This window comes from Manis javanica, chromosome 4, assembly GCF_040802235.1.
Source record: "Manis javanica isolate MJ-LG chromosome 4, MJ_LKY, whole genome shotgun sequence".
NCBI lineage: Eukaryota > Metazoa > Chordata > Mammalia > Pholidota > Manidae > Manis > Manis javanica.
In genome coordinates, this window is record NC_133159.1 from 77,554,705 (window position 1) to 77,575,270 (window position 20,566).

General features: G+C 43.1%; 1 protein-coding gene across 4 annotated transcripts in view; it reads right to left on the minus strand.

Annotated features, from left to right (window-relative positions):
* Positions 1-20,566, minus strand: part of TGFBR3 (transforming growth factor beta receptor 3) — a 184,828-nt gene that overhangs the window by 38,867 nt on the left and 125,395 nt on the right. For all 4 annotated transcript variants that reach the window (XM_073234265.1, XM_073234266.1, XM_036997991.2 and 1 more), the window contains 3 exons: positions 10,031-10,214; positions 5,628-5,796; positions 3,797-3,944 (listed from right to left, as the gene is read on the minus strand). In XM_073234265.1, coding sequence (XP_073090366.1) covers positions 3,797-3,944; positions 5,628-5,796; positions 10,031-10,214 — 501 coding nt within the window. The remainder of the gene's footprint in view (positions 1-3,796; positions 3,945-5,627; positions 5,797-10,030; positions 10,215-20,566) is intronic.

The window sequence follows — 20,566 nt, forward strand, 5'->3', positions numbered from 1 at the left end:
GATACTGGCTGAGGACACATATATTCAATTCAAACATTAAAGGCTCTCACTCAGAGTATTTTCCTATTACCCGAAGAGCTTATCTGAGGAGAAACTGCCAGATGGGCCAACCACAGTCACACGCAAAGGAACCAGACTGAGCTTTGATGAAGCTCTGTAACCATCTACAAAAAGTCAGTTTCAGAGATTCAAGCTCTTACTCTCATTCAGAAAAACTCTTGGGGGGCAAGGAAGAGCTAAAGAGAAAAGAAGGAAGAAAGGACAGACAGGTGAAAGAAGGAAGGAAGAAAACTAAAATGAGGGAAAGAAGGATCCAATTTGTTCTTAGAATGTTTTACTCATTCAGTCAACAGCTTGTGAGGCACAGCTTGGTCCAGCCTTTCAAAGCAGCATATCGTTTTGATTGGCTGGAGTTGCAATACAGGCTTGAACAATACTGCTTGGCCTCATCTGCCCTAGTCTTTCATGTTGCTGGACAGCTGAGAAAATACTGTATTTCCAGAATACTATCATCATAATTGTAACCTGCCCTTTCTGTACAATACGGAATGGTTTGTTTACATGTTTCCACATTAGACCCAGAAGCTGTCAGTATAAGTCATATGCCTTCGGATTATGCCTTGGGATTTAAGGCTGGACATCTATCTACACATATGTAAAGGAGGGAGGCTTGGGACAATAGCAGACAAGTTGGTTCCTAGCAGTGAAAGAATTACACAACCTGTATTTCTGGGAGTCCCCAGGTTTTTTTAAGTCCTCAGTGTGGCTGCTCCAAATGAAAGTGTTCAAGGAGGTCTCCAAATACCACCGCCTTCACTCCCAGCCACATCTTCATGAAGGATGATGAGCTAGGTAGAGTCCGAGTGCCTCCCTCTCCCCACCTACCACCGACACACACTTGCACCAGAACTGTTGGTGTAGGAGAGGGGGCCTAGGGAAGGGGGCAATCTGAGAGAGTAGCGTGTATTCCCACTGGGATTTTAAAAGGTCTGTTCTAAGAACAAGCTAGCTATCATCAACCTGGAAGTCCTCAGGCTACATGAAATAGTACAGCAGGAAATTTCTAACAAGTTTCTACCTATTCTTTGATGTTTTCTACCCATTCTTTGAGGTTTTTCCAAAATGTGACTATGTGTGGTCTTTAAGAGACCTGAAGAAAAAGTTAGAGCTGGGCATGGCAACGTGGACACTTCTAACATTCCCCTTTTTGCCCAAAGCACTGCCCTCTGCACCTCTTCAGACCATTCTATCACCTGGAGGGTGCCTTCTGCCAATTCTCCACCCCAACACACACAGACACACACACACACCACCCATGCTTAATGGGCTCTTCTTTAAATTTACCCCATCGAGTTCCTTATAATTCCTTCAGAAGACATTTTCTTTGTCTCCACTTTGTTTAGAGAAGTTAATTGCTCCTACAGACAAACATTTAAAGAGTGCTCATGAAAGGAAGATGAACTCCCTTTTCATGGCAGACACAGTGCTAGGAGCTTTACATATGTTACGTTATTTAATTCTCCTCCAAAATATAAGGAGATAGATAGGCATTATTATTCTTTTGTTATAGAAGGGGAACCTGAGGCTCACAAAGGTAAAACAGGTAGCTGAGAACTCCCCATGTGCATGGAATTTAACTGAGTGCTTTAGATGAAACACATAGTATCACTTAACAGGTACTTGTTGAATGAATGAATGAATGAACGAGCAAACAAACGAATGAACGAACAAATGAACAAACGAACGAATGAACAAAGGAATGAACAAACTTGGCTAAGCCTCACAATAATTCTCAAGGTGAGTTCCGTTATTATACCCATTTCACAGGTGAGGAAACAGACTCAGAGTTCAACTGGATTGCCCAATATCAACCAGGAGTAATGACAATTAGAGATGGGATTTGAATCCAGCTCTGTGGCACTGAAGCCAGGATTCTTTCCACTTTACCATGACATCTCAAAAGGAACCATTAGAAGCAAGGTCACTATGAACTGTTTTCCCCTAAGCACACACGTATGCCTTCTTATTAGCAGGTACCTTTTCTTCACAGCACAGTCAGAATTCACATCTGAGACAGAGAGTTAGGAAATCACAAAGCATGAAAACGACTGGGGGAATAAAACAGAACATTGTGAAACATTACCTAATTGTTTAGTAATGCTGTCATGCATTGTCCAAAATTGGCCTGGAACAGGAGTACAGCCAGAGAGAAATATAAACAGATCTTTGCTGGGATGAGCAGTCTTAGTTCTAGCCTTTCTGATTCATATGTGAAGTAGGGACATGCAAAGGAAACTCCAGGTCTGCCCCAGGCCAAGCACACAGACTCAGGTAGAGAAAGAGCCATTGAAGTGTCAGTGCTGAAAGAACATTTACACAAGAACTCCAGCAGGGAATTAAAACGGAGCGTATATTTTGCCTTTCAAAGCATGATTCCCTTTCCTGTTTTTGTTATTCTGAAATTAAAAACATTTGGTTGGTGTGCCAGGCAGCAAAGGCTGCAGACACCCCGGGTCACTAACATCCTTCTTGCCATGCCAGGGGAAGGCCATCAAAACAGCTCTGACTTGAGAAAATCAGAGCTGGGCTCTGTGCTCTAAACCAAATTAATGCCCCATCATTACACATGATGGTTAACTGGGATCCTCTCAAAGTTAAAAAAAAAAACAAAACAGGAACCACAAACAATTACTTTAAAATTAAGACATGTATGCCGTGGCTCTGCCTGCCTGATGAGTGCTTATACATGATGCTGCTGAGGAGACCGTGGCTCCGTTCACTGTTCTATCACATGGAAGGTGCCACAAATGAGTAATACCAAAACCAAAGGCATCGTGTTCCCCAAATATTAAAAACATAAACTGACTCCAACTGATTAAATGCAGGTAACTGAAAGAGGAAATCAGACACAATATTTTTTTTTTAATTTGAGCCTGCCAAAAAGATGCTAAGGTAATTATTTTCTTAAAAATAAGGAGGATTTTCTTTGACTCTCAGTATTATTTGCACCAGTATTCTGTCAAACAGTTACCTCCCTAAACATACCCGAAAAAGATTTATTTTACCAAATTTCAACATTCACTTTTCTGGAAACTAGCTGCCGTTTGCCTATCATGTCAACTAGTTGAGCCTAAGTATACTGCCTTCACAGAAAGCATGTTTAAGGTGCAGGCTGCAGGGGTGCTTCTCCTGGATCATGTCACTGACCTCTTTGTGACAACAATTCTTTTATCAGTGTTTCATCCTTAGAAGTTAGAAACAAGTGAAGAGACATGCCAACACCAGGTATTTATCTCAAAAAGGAAAGAGGACAGTGTGAGCTGGGGTCAGCCTAATTTCCCATACCTTCTCTAAATACCTAGCCCCAAAGTGAGAGCTGATATTCAGGGCCATGACGCTGGGGCTCTTACAGGACTCCCAACCATGAAAGACTTAATTGTGTTCATTATTTTACACTTACTATGACTGGAAAGTAAATGAGTACATTTCAGGAATTTTGCAAATGAGGCAACTGGGGTCCAGAGAGGTTAGGGGACTTGCCCAAGGTCACATTTTGTAAAGGAAAGGGTCTGGGCTCAAATCGGGGTCCGCCTTGACCCAAGAGGCCATGCTTTTAACAACCACTCTGTCTGCCCCTGTCAGGAGAAACCAAGGAGCAGCTTGTTTTACAAAGTGAAAAATAACTGAAAGAGCTTGGACAGACAGCAAAGAGGCAGAGATTTTACAAAAATAACACATATAAGCACAACTTAGTTACTGCCATTCATCAAAACAAAGAAAAAGTCAACCAACTTACGATAACTTTCAGGCTTCCCTTCACATCGAAAGATTTGATTACCCAGTTGATAGACTTTTTGCACTTCAAGATCAGGATGAGATTTCTGACCACCTCAGGATCTTTTTGAGAAGGCCTTATGTCAATTATTACATCCACCTGGAAAGCACTGTGAATGGAAAACAAAGGCAGAGTTAGGACCCAAGTGCCAGAAAGTTGCAACTATCTCTGCTCTTCCAAGTCTTCAAGTTTCCAGTGTCTGGCCAGTTGATTAAAAAGCTGGAGTTGATCCCAAGCAGATGGCATGTGCAAAACAGATTGTTTGTGCACACATAACAAAACGGTTTTACAGAACAAGAGAAAAATATGCCTGCTGTTAATTAGCCACTAAAATTTTTCTCTTCTTTGTAACAGGAAAAAAAAAAAAGGTGGTTACTTAATGCAGCCACTGTTTGAAACGGACTTGTGCACACTAGAAGAGTTTATTTTTGAAGCAGAACTGTCACGTTTTCAACCTTCAACACCTTAAACATGTAACTTTCCTATATGTTAAATGCTCAAAATCCTTCAAAACTACAAGTGGTTGCCAGTTTGGTGAGTAGAAGGTGGCAGGGAGGAGGGAGGTCTGGCAGTGAAAAAAATCAGGACACTTCAGAATAAAACAAGAGGCAAAAAGCTGGAGAATTTCTTGACTTAGAGAAGGCTTATGTAAGCCATTAACATTTGCACAGAACCATATTTACTTTCCCAAAGTTCAGGACATACAGTTATTAGAATAGAGAAAACAGCCAGCCAACGAAGTGATTACTGGAAAACTGATGAATACACCGCAAACTTCTAAGAATTCAGTATAAGAGACTCTTTAAAAATCAAACAATAATATCTCTGTCACTCTGAATTTAAGAGAGTCTTTCTTCCCTTCTTGGTTTTGCACACTTTCAAAGCATAAGATGAATGACATACTCAAATGAAGCCCCACAGACTTAATATCTAAGCACATTCACCCAGATTTTCTCTTCTCATTCTTTAATTTCCCACAAAATTCTTCATGTGGGGCAGAATAGCATCTTACCCAAACTGATATGTAGTTTATTCACTTTTGAAACCTAAATTTGATTGGAATTTTAACTTTGAAATCCCTCTACAATATAAATTTACATTTTAAATCACCAGTCTACATGACAGGCAAACTAAAGAGGGAATAAAGGCTACTTTTCCCTTTTTTTTCTATTTTTCTTTCTTTTTTTCCCTAATCATCCTTGATAGGGAGGGTTAGACTTCCAGGCCTGGGGCAGAAAGCTGAGCTGGGGAGGGAAAGGCAGAACAAAAACTCAAGGGCAATGCAAGCGGTGTTTAATGGCTCTTTGGTCACCATGAAGGACCACACCGGACACACCCCCAACACACACACACAGCTTTAAAGCAAACAGTTGTGTGCAAAAAGTGCTCTGAAGACACTATTAACAGAATTTTACTGAAAACAGATGTTACTAAAATGATAATTTTATTAATAAGATACATTCTGCAATCTTTTTTTTTTGAGGGATACCATCATTCAAAGGAAATAATGATGAAGCTAGCATGACTATGTGCAATTAGTGCCCAGAAGTTCAGAATAGGCTTCAGGAACTTACCTGGAATATAGGGGCTCTAGAGACAGAAGCAAGAAACACAATATACCACTGGTGCTGTTACTCCTTTCTTCAAAGCTTCTGTTAATTCATCTAAAGCGTGGATGGCTCCCTCCCTCCCACACTGGAAGGGTTGCACCTCTCCCTGCCTTCGAGCCAGGAAAGATCTTTATTTTCTTCTCTTCTCAGTTCAGAACACACACACACTCACATTCACTCACCTGTAGGGGTTAGAGTTGGGGGTGATTAGTTCAATGATGTGTATTTCTTTATCCTGGGGTTGGCTGGACAGCACACAGCCTTCTGCAGCTTTGGGCTGAAGGTACTCAGCAAGGTAATTGAGGGACAGAAAATTCTTCCCTATGTTGCACGTGGGAGGGAACACCTGGTCTGAAAATAAAGCAGCACAGAGCAATCCATCAACCCAGGATTGAGTCAGGTAACCAGACTCAAAGGAAAGGTAACAGTGACACAAGCAAGCACAGGACACAGGGAACAATAAGCCCCAAGGAATGGCCTTAGAACTCAACCCCTGCCCTGAAATGCCTCCCCTAGGGCCACCAGCGACTTCCTACCACCCAACTCTAGGAGCCTGTTCCGGTCTTACTCTTCTCCTTTCCTGTTCTCTGTGACATTTCTTTGTCCTCATCCATTTCCTCTTTCCGTCTCTCTCACTGGCCCTTCCTCCTCTGCTCATTCTTGAAACACCAGTGGTTCTCAATCTCTAATGCACGTCAGAATCCACCTTTTTGGACCCCATCCAGGAGAGTCTGATTCAGAAAATCTAGGGAGCCTAGGAATCTTTCTTTCTGAAAAGCTCCATTGTTGATCCTGATATAAAACCAAGGCTGAGAACTGTCTCTTCCTTAATCCTCTTTTTGTCTTATATTCTTCCTAGATGAGCTCAATCACACCCATGGATTCAACTTGACTCTTTCTGAGCAGCACACCTGTATTGTCATCTGTCTTCCAAACACCTCCCACCACAAATCCAATAGGTATTTCCCAGTCAGCATACTCAACACTGAACCCAATGACACGCTCCTGCTTGGATATGTGCGATTTCAATTAATAGGAGAACCAGCCACCCAGACAGTTCTCTGGCCCACCATGTAGAATTAATCATACCCTCATATATTCCTCACAGCACTTCATATGCTAATGACTGAAGGTAGGAGGTTGGGGGGAGGTGAGGGCAGACTTTTACTCTTTCTCACAATCCTGACATAGACAACGAATGTTTATATGGCACTTTAGAGTTTACAAGGTGCTCTCACAAACATCATCTCATTGTGTTGAGGGCTGCTCAGCATCTCCACTGGAAAGTGACACAAATACCAAGAGTCTGAAGATACTCCTCCTACGGCACATGCCATTTACACAGCACTGTGGTTGATGGGATTTCCATCCAGTGGTTTAAATGTTTAAACAGAACCGAAACTGCTGGCACTACGACAGTTGGGACCAGTGTCAAGGAAGTTCTAGGTGTAGCAAGCTTTTTTCAGAAGCGGTAATTAATCAGAGCCCTGGCACTTTAATGACACAGACTTCTGCCTTTTTCATTTAATGGACAGGATACCAGGGTTCAAATTCACCTTCAAGTCTCACTCAGGAGTGAGGAATCATCCCAGGAGGTCCCAAGGCTGGGTTGATACCGCCTCCCCCACCACCCCCCATCCCCCACCCGAGTTTTGCAACGTGCTGAAGTGGCACAATGGCTCTGTGCACCATGGAGCCCCCAGCACCACCCCTAGAACAGAGGGGACCAGAGGGGCTCACGAGGTTCCTGCTTGCGGAAGCATGCTGGCTTGGTGCTCTACACTCTTCCCTAAGACCCCCTCGAGAGAAGGGGGGTGGGGCCGGCTGCCTCAGGCTGCTGGAGCAGCTCCCCGCCACCTCTGCTGAGGGCTTTGACAGAGGAGCAGATGAGGAATGCACACCCTGCGGATGCCTCCCCCAGATCACAGGATGGAAAATGATACTGGGGTGGCAAGACTGAAATCCAATCAAGAATCAGGCCAGGGACAGGCCAGCTTGGAACTCAAGAGACTAGGGCCCTCCTGGGACCCTGGCCTGTAAAGCCAGGTTCTACGCGTGCCTCTGGTTTGCCCCTGGAATAAAGTAGGCTCATGGGGTATCTTTCCTGAATTAACAAAAGATAGTGGGAGATCTGAAACAAAAAACTCACACATACTGTAACCCTCTTAAGCCCCTAGGAAAGGTTTAATTGTTTAAAAGTTGTTATTAAGGGCTCAAGTCCCAGATGCCATTGTTGCTAAGTTGAACAAGCTGATCAGTTTTTGTTGTGTGGGGGTTTTTTTTTTCTCCCCCAAATGACCTTCCGCATGCCTGGCATCAAAACTTACACCAACTGCCAAGTAGAAAGGAAACCACAAAGGGGAATCCCCAGGCAGAAACCTGGCAAGTTTTGGGGGGAGAAAGAGTCACATGCTTATTTGTATTTCAGGAAAGGATTGACAAATGACTTTGAGACCTAGAATGATATACTCTGAGAGCTTGGGAGGTAATGCAAACTCATTTTCCTGCTAAGGAAACTAAGGCTCCAGTGGTAAAACAGAGGGTTGCTTGGAGCCTCACAGTTAATGAAATGAGTTGGAGCAAGAGCCGAAACTCCTCGATTCTTCCACTCTAGGTACACAGGTTAGAGCAATGCTTTTCAAACATTAGCGCGCATCAGAATCCCCCGGAGGGCTCGCTACCACCCGGATGGCTGGACTCCACCCCCAGGCTTTCCAATTAGGTTGGTCTTGGTGGTGGGGGGGTCAAGAATGGGCATGTCTAACAAGCTCCCAGGTGATGAGGACACTGCTGGGGCGGGGACCACACTTTGAAAGCTTTTGAGGATTGAGCAAGAGGAAGCTCATGGCCTGGGATCCCTGGGACAGCCTTGTGGTTCACTGACCTAACCCAGGACCCTCACTTCCGAGCTCTCTACAATGTGGGCCAGGGACAAACCCAAATGATGGCTGGAGTAAAATTTCAGGGTCTCTAAAGGTGGTACCAAGGAGTTAACCACTTTTTACTGGATTGGACATCAGGTCCTTTCGGATCATCCCCAGCCCCATGTGTGACCTTAGGGAATCACTGAACCACTCCTTCTCAGGGCAGGCACCCTAAAAACTGAAACACTGTCAGGAGAACAAAGCCCAACATCCTAAACATTACGGTAACATGTGTGCTAATTCTAGCAAATTCCAAGGGGGTAATCAACATTCTTTCATGCTACTAGAATTCTGCTTTGGAAATGCAGACTATTGGCCAGGGTGTACAATCTTTGTTAAAAGAAATTATTTTAATCTGTTCCAATGGGGCTTGATCTCTATTATTAGCTATCTGACTACCAAAGAGTTTAGTAACAAACTTCAACTTTTTGAACCCAACTTTTGTCTAAAACACCTCCTCTCTTTACTCTGCCAAACACATCTTTCCAACCAGGTGTCCTACTTTCATTTTTAGGTTGTGCTTATTTGGTTACAACTTAAAATACAGCATCAGGCAACAAGCATTAGACTCAAGACGTAGGAAACCTGGGTTTGAGTTCTGGCTTTGCCACCTGCTAGTAATGTAAATTTAAGCAAGTTAGCTTAACCCTCCACTAACTCCTCCATAAAATGGTGGAAACAGTGGTCCTCCCAGAATTACTGGTGGGGTGCATGTGAAAGCATTTGATCTGGCCTCTGCACAGAGCACACACTCCCATGTCAGTGTCCACCTTTCCTGCATCTGCTGAATAGCCCAGATAAAAAAAAATGGGCTGGGAACATGCACTCAGTATCCCGCCCTGCACTGGCACACTCTCTGTGGAGGTGATGACAGCCGCTGCAGAATTCAGCAGAAAGCAGACGAACGAGCAAGACCTCAAGCGCAGTTTGTACACAATCACCTGACTATGATGAGGGCCCATTCACAATAGTTGTTATTTCTAGTAACCAAAGAGGGGTCCAAATATACTCAACTAAAAATAATGATGAAAGTTGTTTTTTTAAAAATACGCTTTTCAAAATTGAGTCACTGGTTATTTATGTCCCTCTGCCAGGCAAGGAAGTAGAATGGGCAATCTCTTATCAAGACCATACAGTTCCTTGCTCTCTTAATTTGTCCTTGTAACAGGCATTGGTATTAAAAATATTCAAACACTTTTCCTCTGCTATTGTTCAAAATTTAATTGATATCTCGAGACTATAAAATGACATTGGTTTCAAATGTTTGCAGAATAAGTAAGAGGAAGCCCTAACTGATGACCAGCCTAGCAGCTCCTCCTTCATTCTACCAGATATCACCTCCTTTCTCTCACCTGAGCTTACCCTTCATTCATCGCTCCTGACTTCTGTACATGGATGTCTTCTAAAATATGGTACAACCTACTCCCCACTCAACCAAGCTACTCCCCATTTCTTTCTTGACCATTGTTACTAGGCCGTTTCTTCAGCAGGAAGAAATGAAGGAGGGGACATGGGGGGCCAGGCCCCTGGTCCTTCAGGTCCCTGCCAGCTCCAACATTCTCTAATTCTGGGGTTCTTTGCTCTAATCACCTGGGCTCAGAAAAGAAAATAACTACTGACTGTCATAAATCAGTCATTAATTAAAACCACATAAAATTTACCTTCCCCCACTTTAATATAAATGTTTCTTGCTATCTTGAGTTCGGTGAATGAAGTGACTGCTCCATATTCCTTTCGAGCCCAACTTAACAAACGTTCATTTCCATGAGGGAAGCTCCTTTCTTCTGTTTCTGCTGACAAGGAGAAGTTACCTGATGAAAACTGGACCACAGAGCCCTCAGACACCTAGAGGAAACGGAATTGCATATTTAATGTGGAGCAATCACCCAGAGCTGAATCATAATTAGAGAAAGCATTTATCAGACAACTAACAATTCTTTGTCAATCCAACCTCTTCCCTTTGTTATACAGGCAGATCATCTTTTTTTAGCAGCTGATAGAAGAAATAATCCCAAGATTACTTCTCCCAGGTAATGAAAAAGTTACCAAAGATGTAGGATGTCCCTTTGAGTTTTTAAAGAACTTTGTGATGAAAGATGGCACTGTGAGAAATCATAAGAATTATCTTTGCTATTTTCTAGCTATCTAAATTGAAGGCCACCTTTTTGAATAATGTGTTTCAAGTCAAGTGGGACCCCTTGGTGACAGATGTTCATGGGCTTAGAATGGGCTTCAGAATCAGGGCAAGTAATCCCAAAGTTCTGCTGCAAGTGAACTTCACTTCCAGGTCTTCCACAGGTGCAGCCTCTGCCCACAGTCACCACTGCAGGGACACAGCAAGAGTTCTTTGGTTTACATTTGCTTGAGCACTGAGATGAAAAGAATGGTCAAAGGTTGCCAGTCTTCTGCCACATTACACCACTTCCCAGCAGAGAGATGAATGTGTATTATAGTTTATTTTATGTATATAGTAAGACCCCCACATTCCCATAGATAATGAAGTCAAGAGACTGTTAGACTTATTCTAGTAAACCTTTTGGGATGATTTATGCATTCTTGCTGGATGTATTTCAGACCATCACTGACCTGGCATGCCATAGTATATATAATGAACACACACAAAGCAGGACAACTATCATCTTGCTGCTGCACTAATCAAACTTAGTTATGGGTCATATGTATGTCATTTTTATTGGCTCGCATGTATTAAAAGAACTGATTTTATCAATGTCAGGGTGAAACCTCAAAATGTGAGCAAAAATTCCCAAGTCACAGAACTATGTCTTGTATTAAATTTCACATTAACTATTTATATAACAAAAAAATGTGCAGTTTCTGAAGAGGTTATATAGCCAGGCTAAAGGCAGATTGAGGGCAGGGATTTTGCTTATGGTTCCACCACTCACAGCAGCATTTTCAACCTTAACACACATACAGAACAGTAGTTGCCCCAACTATAGTGCTAGGCATTAATATTCTCTTTTCGAGTATATATACATATATTTTTTAAGTGCTAGCAAGGAAGTACTAGACCAAATTGATTCCATGACCCATTTAATGCTATGGTCCCACTCTTGGCTAAAAACGAGAAAGACCTAAGAGCTTCTAAATAACAAAGAGCCCAGGCCACACCAAAGACCAGTTAGAATCTTTGGGGTGGGACCCTGGCATTAGAATACTTTAAAACTTCCTGGGTGATTCCAATGTGCAGCCATGGTTGAAAAGCCTTGCCTAGTAAGTACTGTGTGATCCACAATTTGAAAAGCACCATTATAGGTCAGGGGCAGTGTGGGCACCTCACAGCCTCCTCTTCACCAGTAGGTCTTAAGCAGAGGATTTTGCTCCTCAGGAGACTCTGGTAATGTCTGGAAACATTTTTGTTTATCACAACAGGAAGGCAGAAGCTACTGGCATCTAGTCAGTAAAGGCCAGGCATGCTGCTAAACCTCCTGCAATGGAGAAGCCCCTTTCCCCCCTGCCCCCCGCCCCCGACACACATGCAATTATACGAAATGCAATAGTACTGTGACTGAGAACACCTGATCTACACTTTGGACTGACCAGATGTGACTACCACTCAAACATCTACTGGATCCCCAAACTGATAATCCTTTCTACAATAGGAATTGGGCTGTTCAGTACTTAATAGTGAGATAACGATGCTGGTTTGTATCAGTATTGGAAGCCCAGAAGTGACCATTAATAAGTTGCATAAACTATGATGTTACACTAACAATAGTTATTTACTGCACGCCTACTATGTCTCAAGCACCATGAAGTGCCATGAAATGTGGTAATGACATTTAATAAATGTCCCAAACCAGTCATAAGCAAAGCCAGTGGGCCTGGTTTAGTGTCAACCTTGTTTTGACAACACCTGCATAAGAAAACCTCCTGAACCATTTACCTGCCAAATGACACCCAAGCCAACTTAAGTAGAAATCCTCTGAGGCTTAGCTACACACAAAACTTCAAGCAATGTTCATCTGACATCCTGACTTAAGCACTGTGATAAAATCTTTTCACAAAAAGCACTTGTGCTAGAAACTCATTGTTATCAAGTCTATCACCGACCAAAAACACAACAGTCCAAAGGCCTTTGTCCTGCTGCTAGCACCGCTCTGAACATTTAGGTGAGCATCTCTGACTGTTCAGCTCGTTTTGTCCCCATTCATGTCACAGCCATCAAATAAAATACTTGGGTTTTAAATATATTATACACTGAGTACATTTCTTCTGAGTGGAAGGTGGGACATATCTCCCTGGTATATTCCAGAGGCAAGAATGTGAACAGTGTAAATAAGAGAAGAAATAGGGAACAACTCCAAAATGCATCCTAAAGGAATGGGAAGTGATATTGCAAAGCTGATGCTTCAAGAAGGGGCAACTCCTGGCTGATCCCTCCATGCAACATCAACCCTGCTCAAATCTGCCATCTCCTGGGCCAGCAGCAACAAGGATCATATACTCAGGGCTGAGGAATTTGGAAAAGGAGTTAACTGCCACTCCTCAGGCACATTCCAATAAGAAAGGAAAGCTGCCTGGGGCAGTGAAGTGTCCCTGTCTGCAGGTCAGTGGAAATTCCCCACTCCAGCAGGGGTTAGGCAGCACTCCTCCAAAGCACCAGTTCTCCTGGCTCTGATAAGCCTGCACACTGACAAAAGCTTTTGCCAACCCCCACTGAGGTTTAGAAGGCACTGTTATTTCCAACTGCTCCTCAGGATGACTTGTACGCTGGCTTCCTTGATTTCCATGGTAGAAAGGAGGACACCTCGCAGAAGTGAATCACCTACATGAGGCCAGAGAGTCAGCTGCAGGGCAAGGCCAGAGCAGAGAAACTTCTGACTCCTGGTCACAGCTGGCCTCTCCTTGAGCCCTTCCAGAAAGAAGACATGCTAGCTCCCAGGACAGAGGATTTCTGTGCTTACTTTCTATCTACAGATTAGATAGAAAGTCTTCAATCGACTTGTCTGAGCTGTGCCTTGCAGACCAAAGAATGCCTCCTCTTTCTTCCATGAGTCAAGCCTTCAAATGTCTGAAGATGTCACTGGACCCTGATCACACCTTCACTTTGTTGGAGCAAAAATTCAAGGCCCTCAACTCCCCCCACCCTAGACACCATGGATGCCAGAGCTTCACCAGCATAGTCTCTGAAATGCGGTACCTGTGACAAGACTCGGGGTTTTGGATGTGGTCTGACAAATGTACTGTGACGGTTAATTTTATGTGTCAACTGGATTGGGCTACAAGGTGCCCAGATATTTGGTCAAACATTATTCTGAGTATTTCTGTGAGATGTTTTTGGATGAGATTAATGCTTAGATTGGTAGACTAAGTAGAGTAGATTGCCTTTCCATCAATGAGAGAGGGTCTCATCTAATCAGTTGAAGCCCTGAATAGAACAAAAAGCCAGCCTTCCCAGTGAGTAAGAGAGAATCCTCCTTCCTGACAGCTTTAAACTAGGACATCAGCTCTTCCAGGTTCTACAGCAGCCTCCTGGCTTGCAGATTCCAACTGGAACACTGGCTTTGCAGATTTTGGACTTGCTGGACACGATAGTCACATGAGCCAATTCCTTACAATCAATCTCTCTCTACTTATATGTGGGCACTGCATACAACCCCAGATCCCATTAGCTTGTATATCAAGTGAACCCTATTATCTCATATTCATTAATTTATGCTTTAAACTTACATCCAAATTTACTGAGTGCCTTTCTCCTCTGCACCAGGCACTGTTCTGGGTGCTGGAGTTACAGAGGAGAAGGCAACAGACAAAATTCCCCATCCTTGTGGAACATATAGCCTAGTAAGGAAGTTAGAGGAGCAAACTAAGTAAAATATATAACGTGGTAGTAAGTGCTATGAATCAAACTGAGAGATGAGGAAAGGGGTTCTATACTTTTAAACGTTGTGATAGGGGAAGTCTAACAAAGAAAGCCACTGAGCAGTGAGACCTGAAGGAGAGAGCCAGCCACATAGACATCACGGGGAAGAGCACTTGTTGAGATAGCAGCGAATGTAAAGGTCTGGCGTGGGGAAGCGAGAGCAAGGAGACCATAGGGACGGCTGGAGCACAGGGATGAGGGGGAGATGGATGGGAGCAAAGGTCAGAGAGGTTGCAGGAGACCAATAGGCCCAACAGGATCTTGCCGACCGCTGGCAAGCACTGTGGTGTTTAGTCTGGGTGCCCACTGAGAGTTCATGAGAACATCTAACAGATGTTTCATCAGGACCACTCTGGCTGCTCTGGCTAGTCTAGACTGAGGGGAGACCAGACCAAGAGCAGAAGACCAGTATGAGACTTCTGGAATAATCCAAGGGAGAAAGAGTGGCAGGCAGCTGGTGTTGTGATGATGGTACCTAAATCCCCCGGTCTTTATTTCAGACTAAGGCTCTTCACACATTTCTGTTCACCAGTCATTCTTTAGTACAAATATAAGTCTTATAGTTATTTTATAGACCCATATTTCAAGTCTGTAGAGATCACATAAAAATCCTTATTCTGTTAGCTGTCAATATTGCTAAAATTTCACATGCGTACCTTCTATACATTCACCTAAATCCCTGTAAAGCCACACAGGACCAGGCCGAGGTCTATACCTCCCAGGTCACGCCAGTGTGTGGATGGGCGCACTCCCACACTGGCCCAAGCACACTGAGCCGTGCTTGCTGGGGTCTCAGCTTGTCACCAAACACAAAGTGGCCCCATGGCCTATCCTCATTTTGTCTGTGAGGACGTGATACTAGAGCCTGTCAAGAGACTCTGCTGAAGTGTGTGTGTGTCCACATCAGTCCTTTACTCTACCAGTCAACACTCTCTGCCTAATCTTCAGGCTGTGGTACCCTTTCTAGAGTCTGGCTTGCATGAAAAGTTTGTGGAAGAACATAGATGTAAAGAGAGTAACAAAGAACAAGAAGCAGAGGGAAAATACAATTTTTCCAATATAAGGAAGGGTTACAACCACCATTGCAAAGAAACTAGCTACATAAGTAACTGTGAAGTTGTTTTTTAAAATATGTTAAGAGCAAGGATTTTATATTTGGATAAAATGGCAGAAACTTCCTGAGGCTATTTATTTCATCCCCCATCCTCCACCTTATTTGTAGGTTCTTGCCATGTTACCCCCCATTTCTGGCCCTACTCTCTCAATCAACCTTGTATCTCAAGCATTACACTAACCTCCTAACTCCAAGTTGTCTCCCCCCTGTTCCTCCTCCACACTGCCACCTGGGAGAAGTTTCTAAAAAGTAAACACATGATGATGCAGGATAGTATCTAAGCATTTTAACTGGCAAATGACCAGAGAGGGCCTCTGCCCGCCCCACTTCCCACCACTCCCCCCACATACTCACCATATGGAACCACTTAGTGGCAAAAAGCATCATCCTGCGTCAGGCTCCCGGGTCTTTACATCCTGCTCCCACCCTGGACTGCGCATCCCTCCTTGCTCACCTGCCATGGCCTGCTTGTCCTCCCACGGGGGTCACCTCTGGGAGGCCTCCCAGGTTCCCTTTCCCTCCTCGGGCTGCAGCTGCCCACACATGCCTAGTGCACCTACCTCTTCTGCTTTTATCATCAAACCTGCCACCCTCACTCACAAAGTACACCTCGAGGGCCAAGAAAGTACCTTGTTCATTCTGAACCTCCTGGGCCTGGCACAGTGCTTGGCATGAAGCAAGGACTCAACAATTGTTGACTGAAAGCTCAATGCTACTTATGGAGAAGATATGCCATAACTTCTTCATCTCTGTAACTCAATCTCCTTACTTCCCTCACTGCCCAGGAAGGGCTTTCAGCCAGGCTTGAAAGCTAATGATTTGATTTTTCACCCAATAACTCCACCTAAAAACCAATTATTAAATCATTTAGTGGTTTCCATATTTTCCCCCCAGAATCCCCTGAACTTTCCTCCTGTTTGCTAATTAAAACTCAATCCTCTGACATGACAAATGTCTTCCTGTGGGAATGAACAGAGTGCTGAGCTCCAAGAATCCTGATTCTTAGCAAGCATCTGTCAAAGGGGCAATCGGGAAGCACTTTACTGCCCAGCAGAGCCCAGCCTGCCTAGACGCACACAGAGCCATCTCCTCTCCCTAATGCTCTTCCCTACTTAAACCATGCACAGCGTTTGTATTTGAAATTCTGGTTAGGCTATGAGACTTTTTTAAAGAGCAGAACATTACTCTATCTGCCAGTGCTGGGAGTTTTATTACAAGAACTTACGGCTAGGCAACAGGAGCCAAGTTTATTATTTTTTCTGGATCACATTCAACAACCTTGTCCAAAAGAGCAAGAAAAAAGCAAAAGAGGCAACCAGCCCTTTTGTTTCCACACCTGCGTTTAAGCTTTAACTCTTAAAGTCCTCGGCAGATCCCCTGAAGCCTCGAGACTGATCTCCCGAGTCCAAGTGAAGTGAACAAATCCTGGCGAACGGGTGCAGTCACCGTTTTCCTGGAACCAAGGCTCTTCATTTTAGCACTTAGCTCAGCACGTCAGCTGACAAAAAGGCCTGGCGGGTGCCTCACAGTCTCTCTGTGGGCCTCCCCCAATTTGGTTTGATCTGCAGTGAGGAGGGAGAGAGAAGCTCTGCCATGGATGGTGCCTCATTGTAGGGCCTCATCCAGTCCGATCCCCCTCCTCCTGCCTTATTGCCACCACCTCAGAAAGGATGCTCAGCTGAACAGTCCTCAGGAAAATGCAGGTCATGCCAGGACACGGGGTGCAGTTAAATCTCTTCCAAAGTTGCACCCCACCTCCTTCAAGTTCACTCATGTGACCTTCTCAGTGGGACCTATTGAAAACTATAACTCAACCACTTTCATCATCTTGATTTTCCCCAAAACTGCTTTATATGTTATTTCTGTTATATAGTATAGTCACCTTATTTATTATGCTTACTGTCCATCTCCTCCCACTAGAATGTATGCTCCTTCAGAGGCTGGAATCTTAAGTCTGCTTTACTCGTGGGTTTATTGCAAGCCCCTTGAACAGTGTTGCATACAGAAAAGACACTCGATAGGTATTTGTTTAATGAATGAATGAATCTTGAGGTCTGATCAATTGGCAGTGCCTGCCTAAGTTCAGTGCTAAGAAGGATTCTGAGGTCATATGTAGGACTAGCAGAGAAATGGAAATGAGGGTCATGATCAATCATGTGCCTGCCAGGGGCCCAGGGAAAGCCACCTTGCTCTACAGCTGTTCAATGCAATAGCCACTAGCCACATGCCACTACTGAGTACTTGAAATGCTGCTAGTTAAATCAACCTATGTTGAAATGAAAAATACATACCAGGTTTTGTACGATGTTACATATAATACAAGAAAAGGTTTAAAATCCTCAATAACTGCTTATTAATTACATGTTAAGTGATACTATTTTTCTTATATTGGCTTAAATATATATGCCATTACAACTAACTTCACTATTTCCTTTTTTAATGAGCTAATAGAAGATTAAAAATTACCTACATGGTTTGCAGTTTATTTCTATTATGTAGAATTGTTCTAGTGCTTCCTTAAATATGACTCTAAGGAAGGATGAACTGATAATGTCCATCCACACATCTGCTTCTTGGTCTGGTCACAGAATGTACATCAATGTCAAGAGGACATCTCAAGCCCCAGGCTTCCCTAAGTGTGATCCATAGACCAGTATATACCAGATGGAACTATGTTAAAATGCAGATCCCAGGGTGGGGTGGGAATGTTGGATCCAGGGAACTGCACTGTAATCTCTCCCCCACCCCCAACTTCATGATTCCAGTGCAATAATTGAGGATCACTGCTTTAGGCCATAGATGCAAATATTATTTAAATTCCAAAAAATCTTTGTAAACCATGAACATGATGCTTGGAGAGCAAGCAAAAACCTTCTCCCCTGCATTGGTTAAAAAAAAAAAAAGCAAAAAAACCCAACAGGGGAGAGTAAAGCTAAGTCATGGATGGAATCATCTTCCTGCACATCTAAAAAGAAAGAAATGGGCCTTAAGAAATGATAGGAGCCACAGCTCCCCAGTGGTAAAGAAAAGCCTGCTGGACTCAGAGGAAAATCTATTCCAGGATCACACACATTCCCCTATAACCCGGCTGTGGTCCATTTGGAGCTTGAGTTATCAGCTGGCTAAGTGCCTGCTTTTGGGGTTCCAGCTCCGTGGGGCTGCTCAAACTCACACAGCCAACTCACACATCTGCATGACACTGGAGCTGGTCAACGTTGGGCACTTGCACCTCAGGAGCAGCTCCCCTTCTGTCCTGCCCTTCATGTAACTTCTACTTTTCCTTTTCCGACTCCTAACAAATTCTTTTTAGAGTTGCCTGCTAAGGAAAATAGAGCAAAACAAGGAAAACAAATAAAGCAAAGAAAACACACTGACATTTTAGAAACACCTGCCATGCCAAGTATTTGCTAGTTCAATTCTAGGGGGGAAAAGGGCACATAGTCAAGTAGAATAAGCATTTCCCTAAGATTTAGTTTGACAGATATTATTGTGATCTATGCAGATTAGCCCTAACCTCATAACAGTGCCCACGCAGAAAGGCATTAGGAGATTATGCTTTGGTGTATTTTGTGCACAAAGTCCAGCAAAAATGACCTTATATAAAGTCCTGGAATGGTACTGAAATATTTACCTCCCAGATGAGGACTAAACCCTACATTCTCATAGAGGAAAATCACACATTCTCCCTACCTCACCCCTGGGAGGACTGTGCTTGCCTATTTCCTCCAAAGCCACATGATATGAAATGTGATCTAAAACATGTTTTCTATTAACCATATATCATGACTCAATGTTTTTTTTTAAGTTTGTTTTAAAGAAATAATAACATCCATGCCCATGAACCTACAGTCATAATTTGTAATGCTACATATTCATGAGCCATGTGATTATGGTATCTGCCAATTGTGCATTCAAGAGGCACAAATCCATGGAACCACTTAAAAATTCTTGAGTGTTTTTCTTTTGTATCCAAAACCAGATTATTTTCTTCCAATAATAAAATGACTTAGAACATATTTAACAGTTTTTCTCAAAACATTCATGAGGATCATCCTCTGCTTTTAATTTTTATTTTTGCTGAAATATAAAGAACTAAAGGACTGAAACTGTCCTCTGTTCTTAACACTCTACATGTTTATACTTGTCCAAGGGGAAAGCTCTCAGATGCTGCCCTCTGAATATAAACATGCACAAACTTGAAAGTGAGCCAGTACAAAAGCAATACTCTAACCTCCCATGGAAATGTTACAGAAATGATAGTATATGTGAATATGTATACACACAAAGAGAAGCAACATCAGCCATCTGAAAGATAGGCTCGGTCCCCACAGGTTAGCAGATTAATGAAGCATAGTTGCTTTATCATGTAGTTTTCCAAAGTAGAGTCCCAGGCCACACGTGGATCCTCAATGGACTTACTTAATCATCTCTCCAGACTCCTAAATTAACGCTTTCTCATCTTCCACTTAACATGGTGTTAGGAGGGGCTTGACCCAAAATTTAAAGTGTTCTTGAATCTAAAGGGTATTTTTCAGGAAAAAATAAAATGTTGGCATCATTACTGTCACTTGCCATGATCCTCAATCTATTTTTGCCCTACAAATATGCTTCTGGGAAAACCCTAGAAGGATTCTTTCTTTTGTTTTTTTTCTTTCAAGTTATATCCCATCTGTCAAGTCAGGTTCAAGGACACAAACTGAATTTTACCAACACTTGGCTCCAAATAGGTTCCTGAATTCTCTTTACAGTTTCTCTTTGTCAAGACTGACAATAAAAGTTCCATTTTACAGACAAGGAAATTAAGGCTCAGAGAAGCTAAAGGATATGCCCAAGGCACAGAGCTGCTAGAAAACAGGGTTGACAACAGAACCAAAGACCTCATTTCTCACACTAAAGCTCTTTCTACTCCACCACCATGGAGTGATCTGTTACCAAACTCAAGACAATAGTAGAGCCAGGTAGACAGAGCACCCCTCAGCTCCCTATTAATAGAACACTTGTAGATAATAACCATAAAGTCTCTTACCGATCATTTACTAAGCATGTTTCATAGAGTCTGAATCCTCACATCCGAATATGAGGACACTGGGGCTCTGGGAGGTTAGGTAAGGCCTCAGGTTATACTGTTTAGCAAGGAATGAGTACAGATTCAAACTCCGTTGGACTTTAAAACTATGCAATACAAATCCAAGCTCT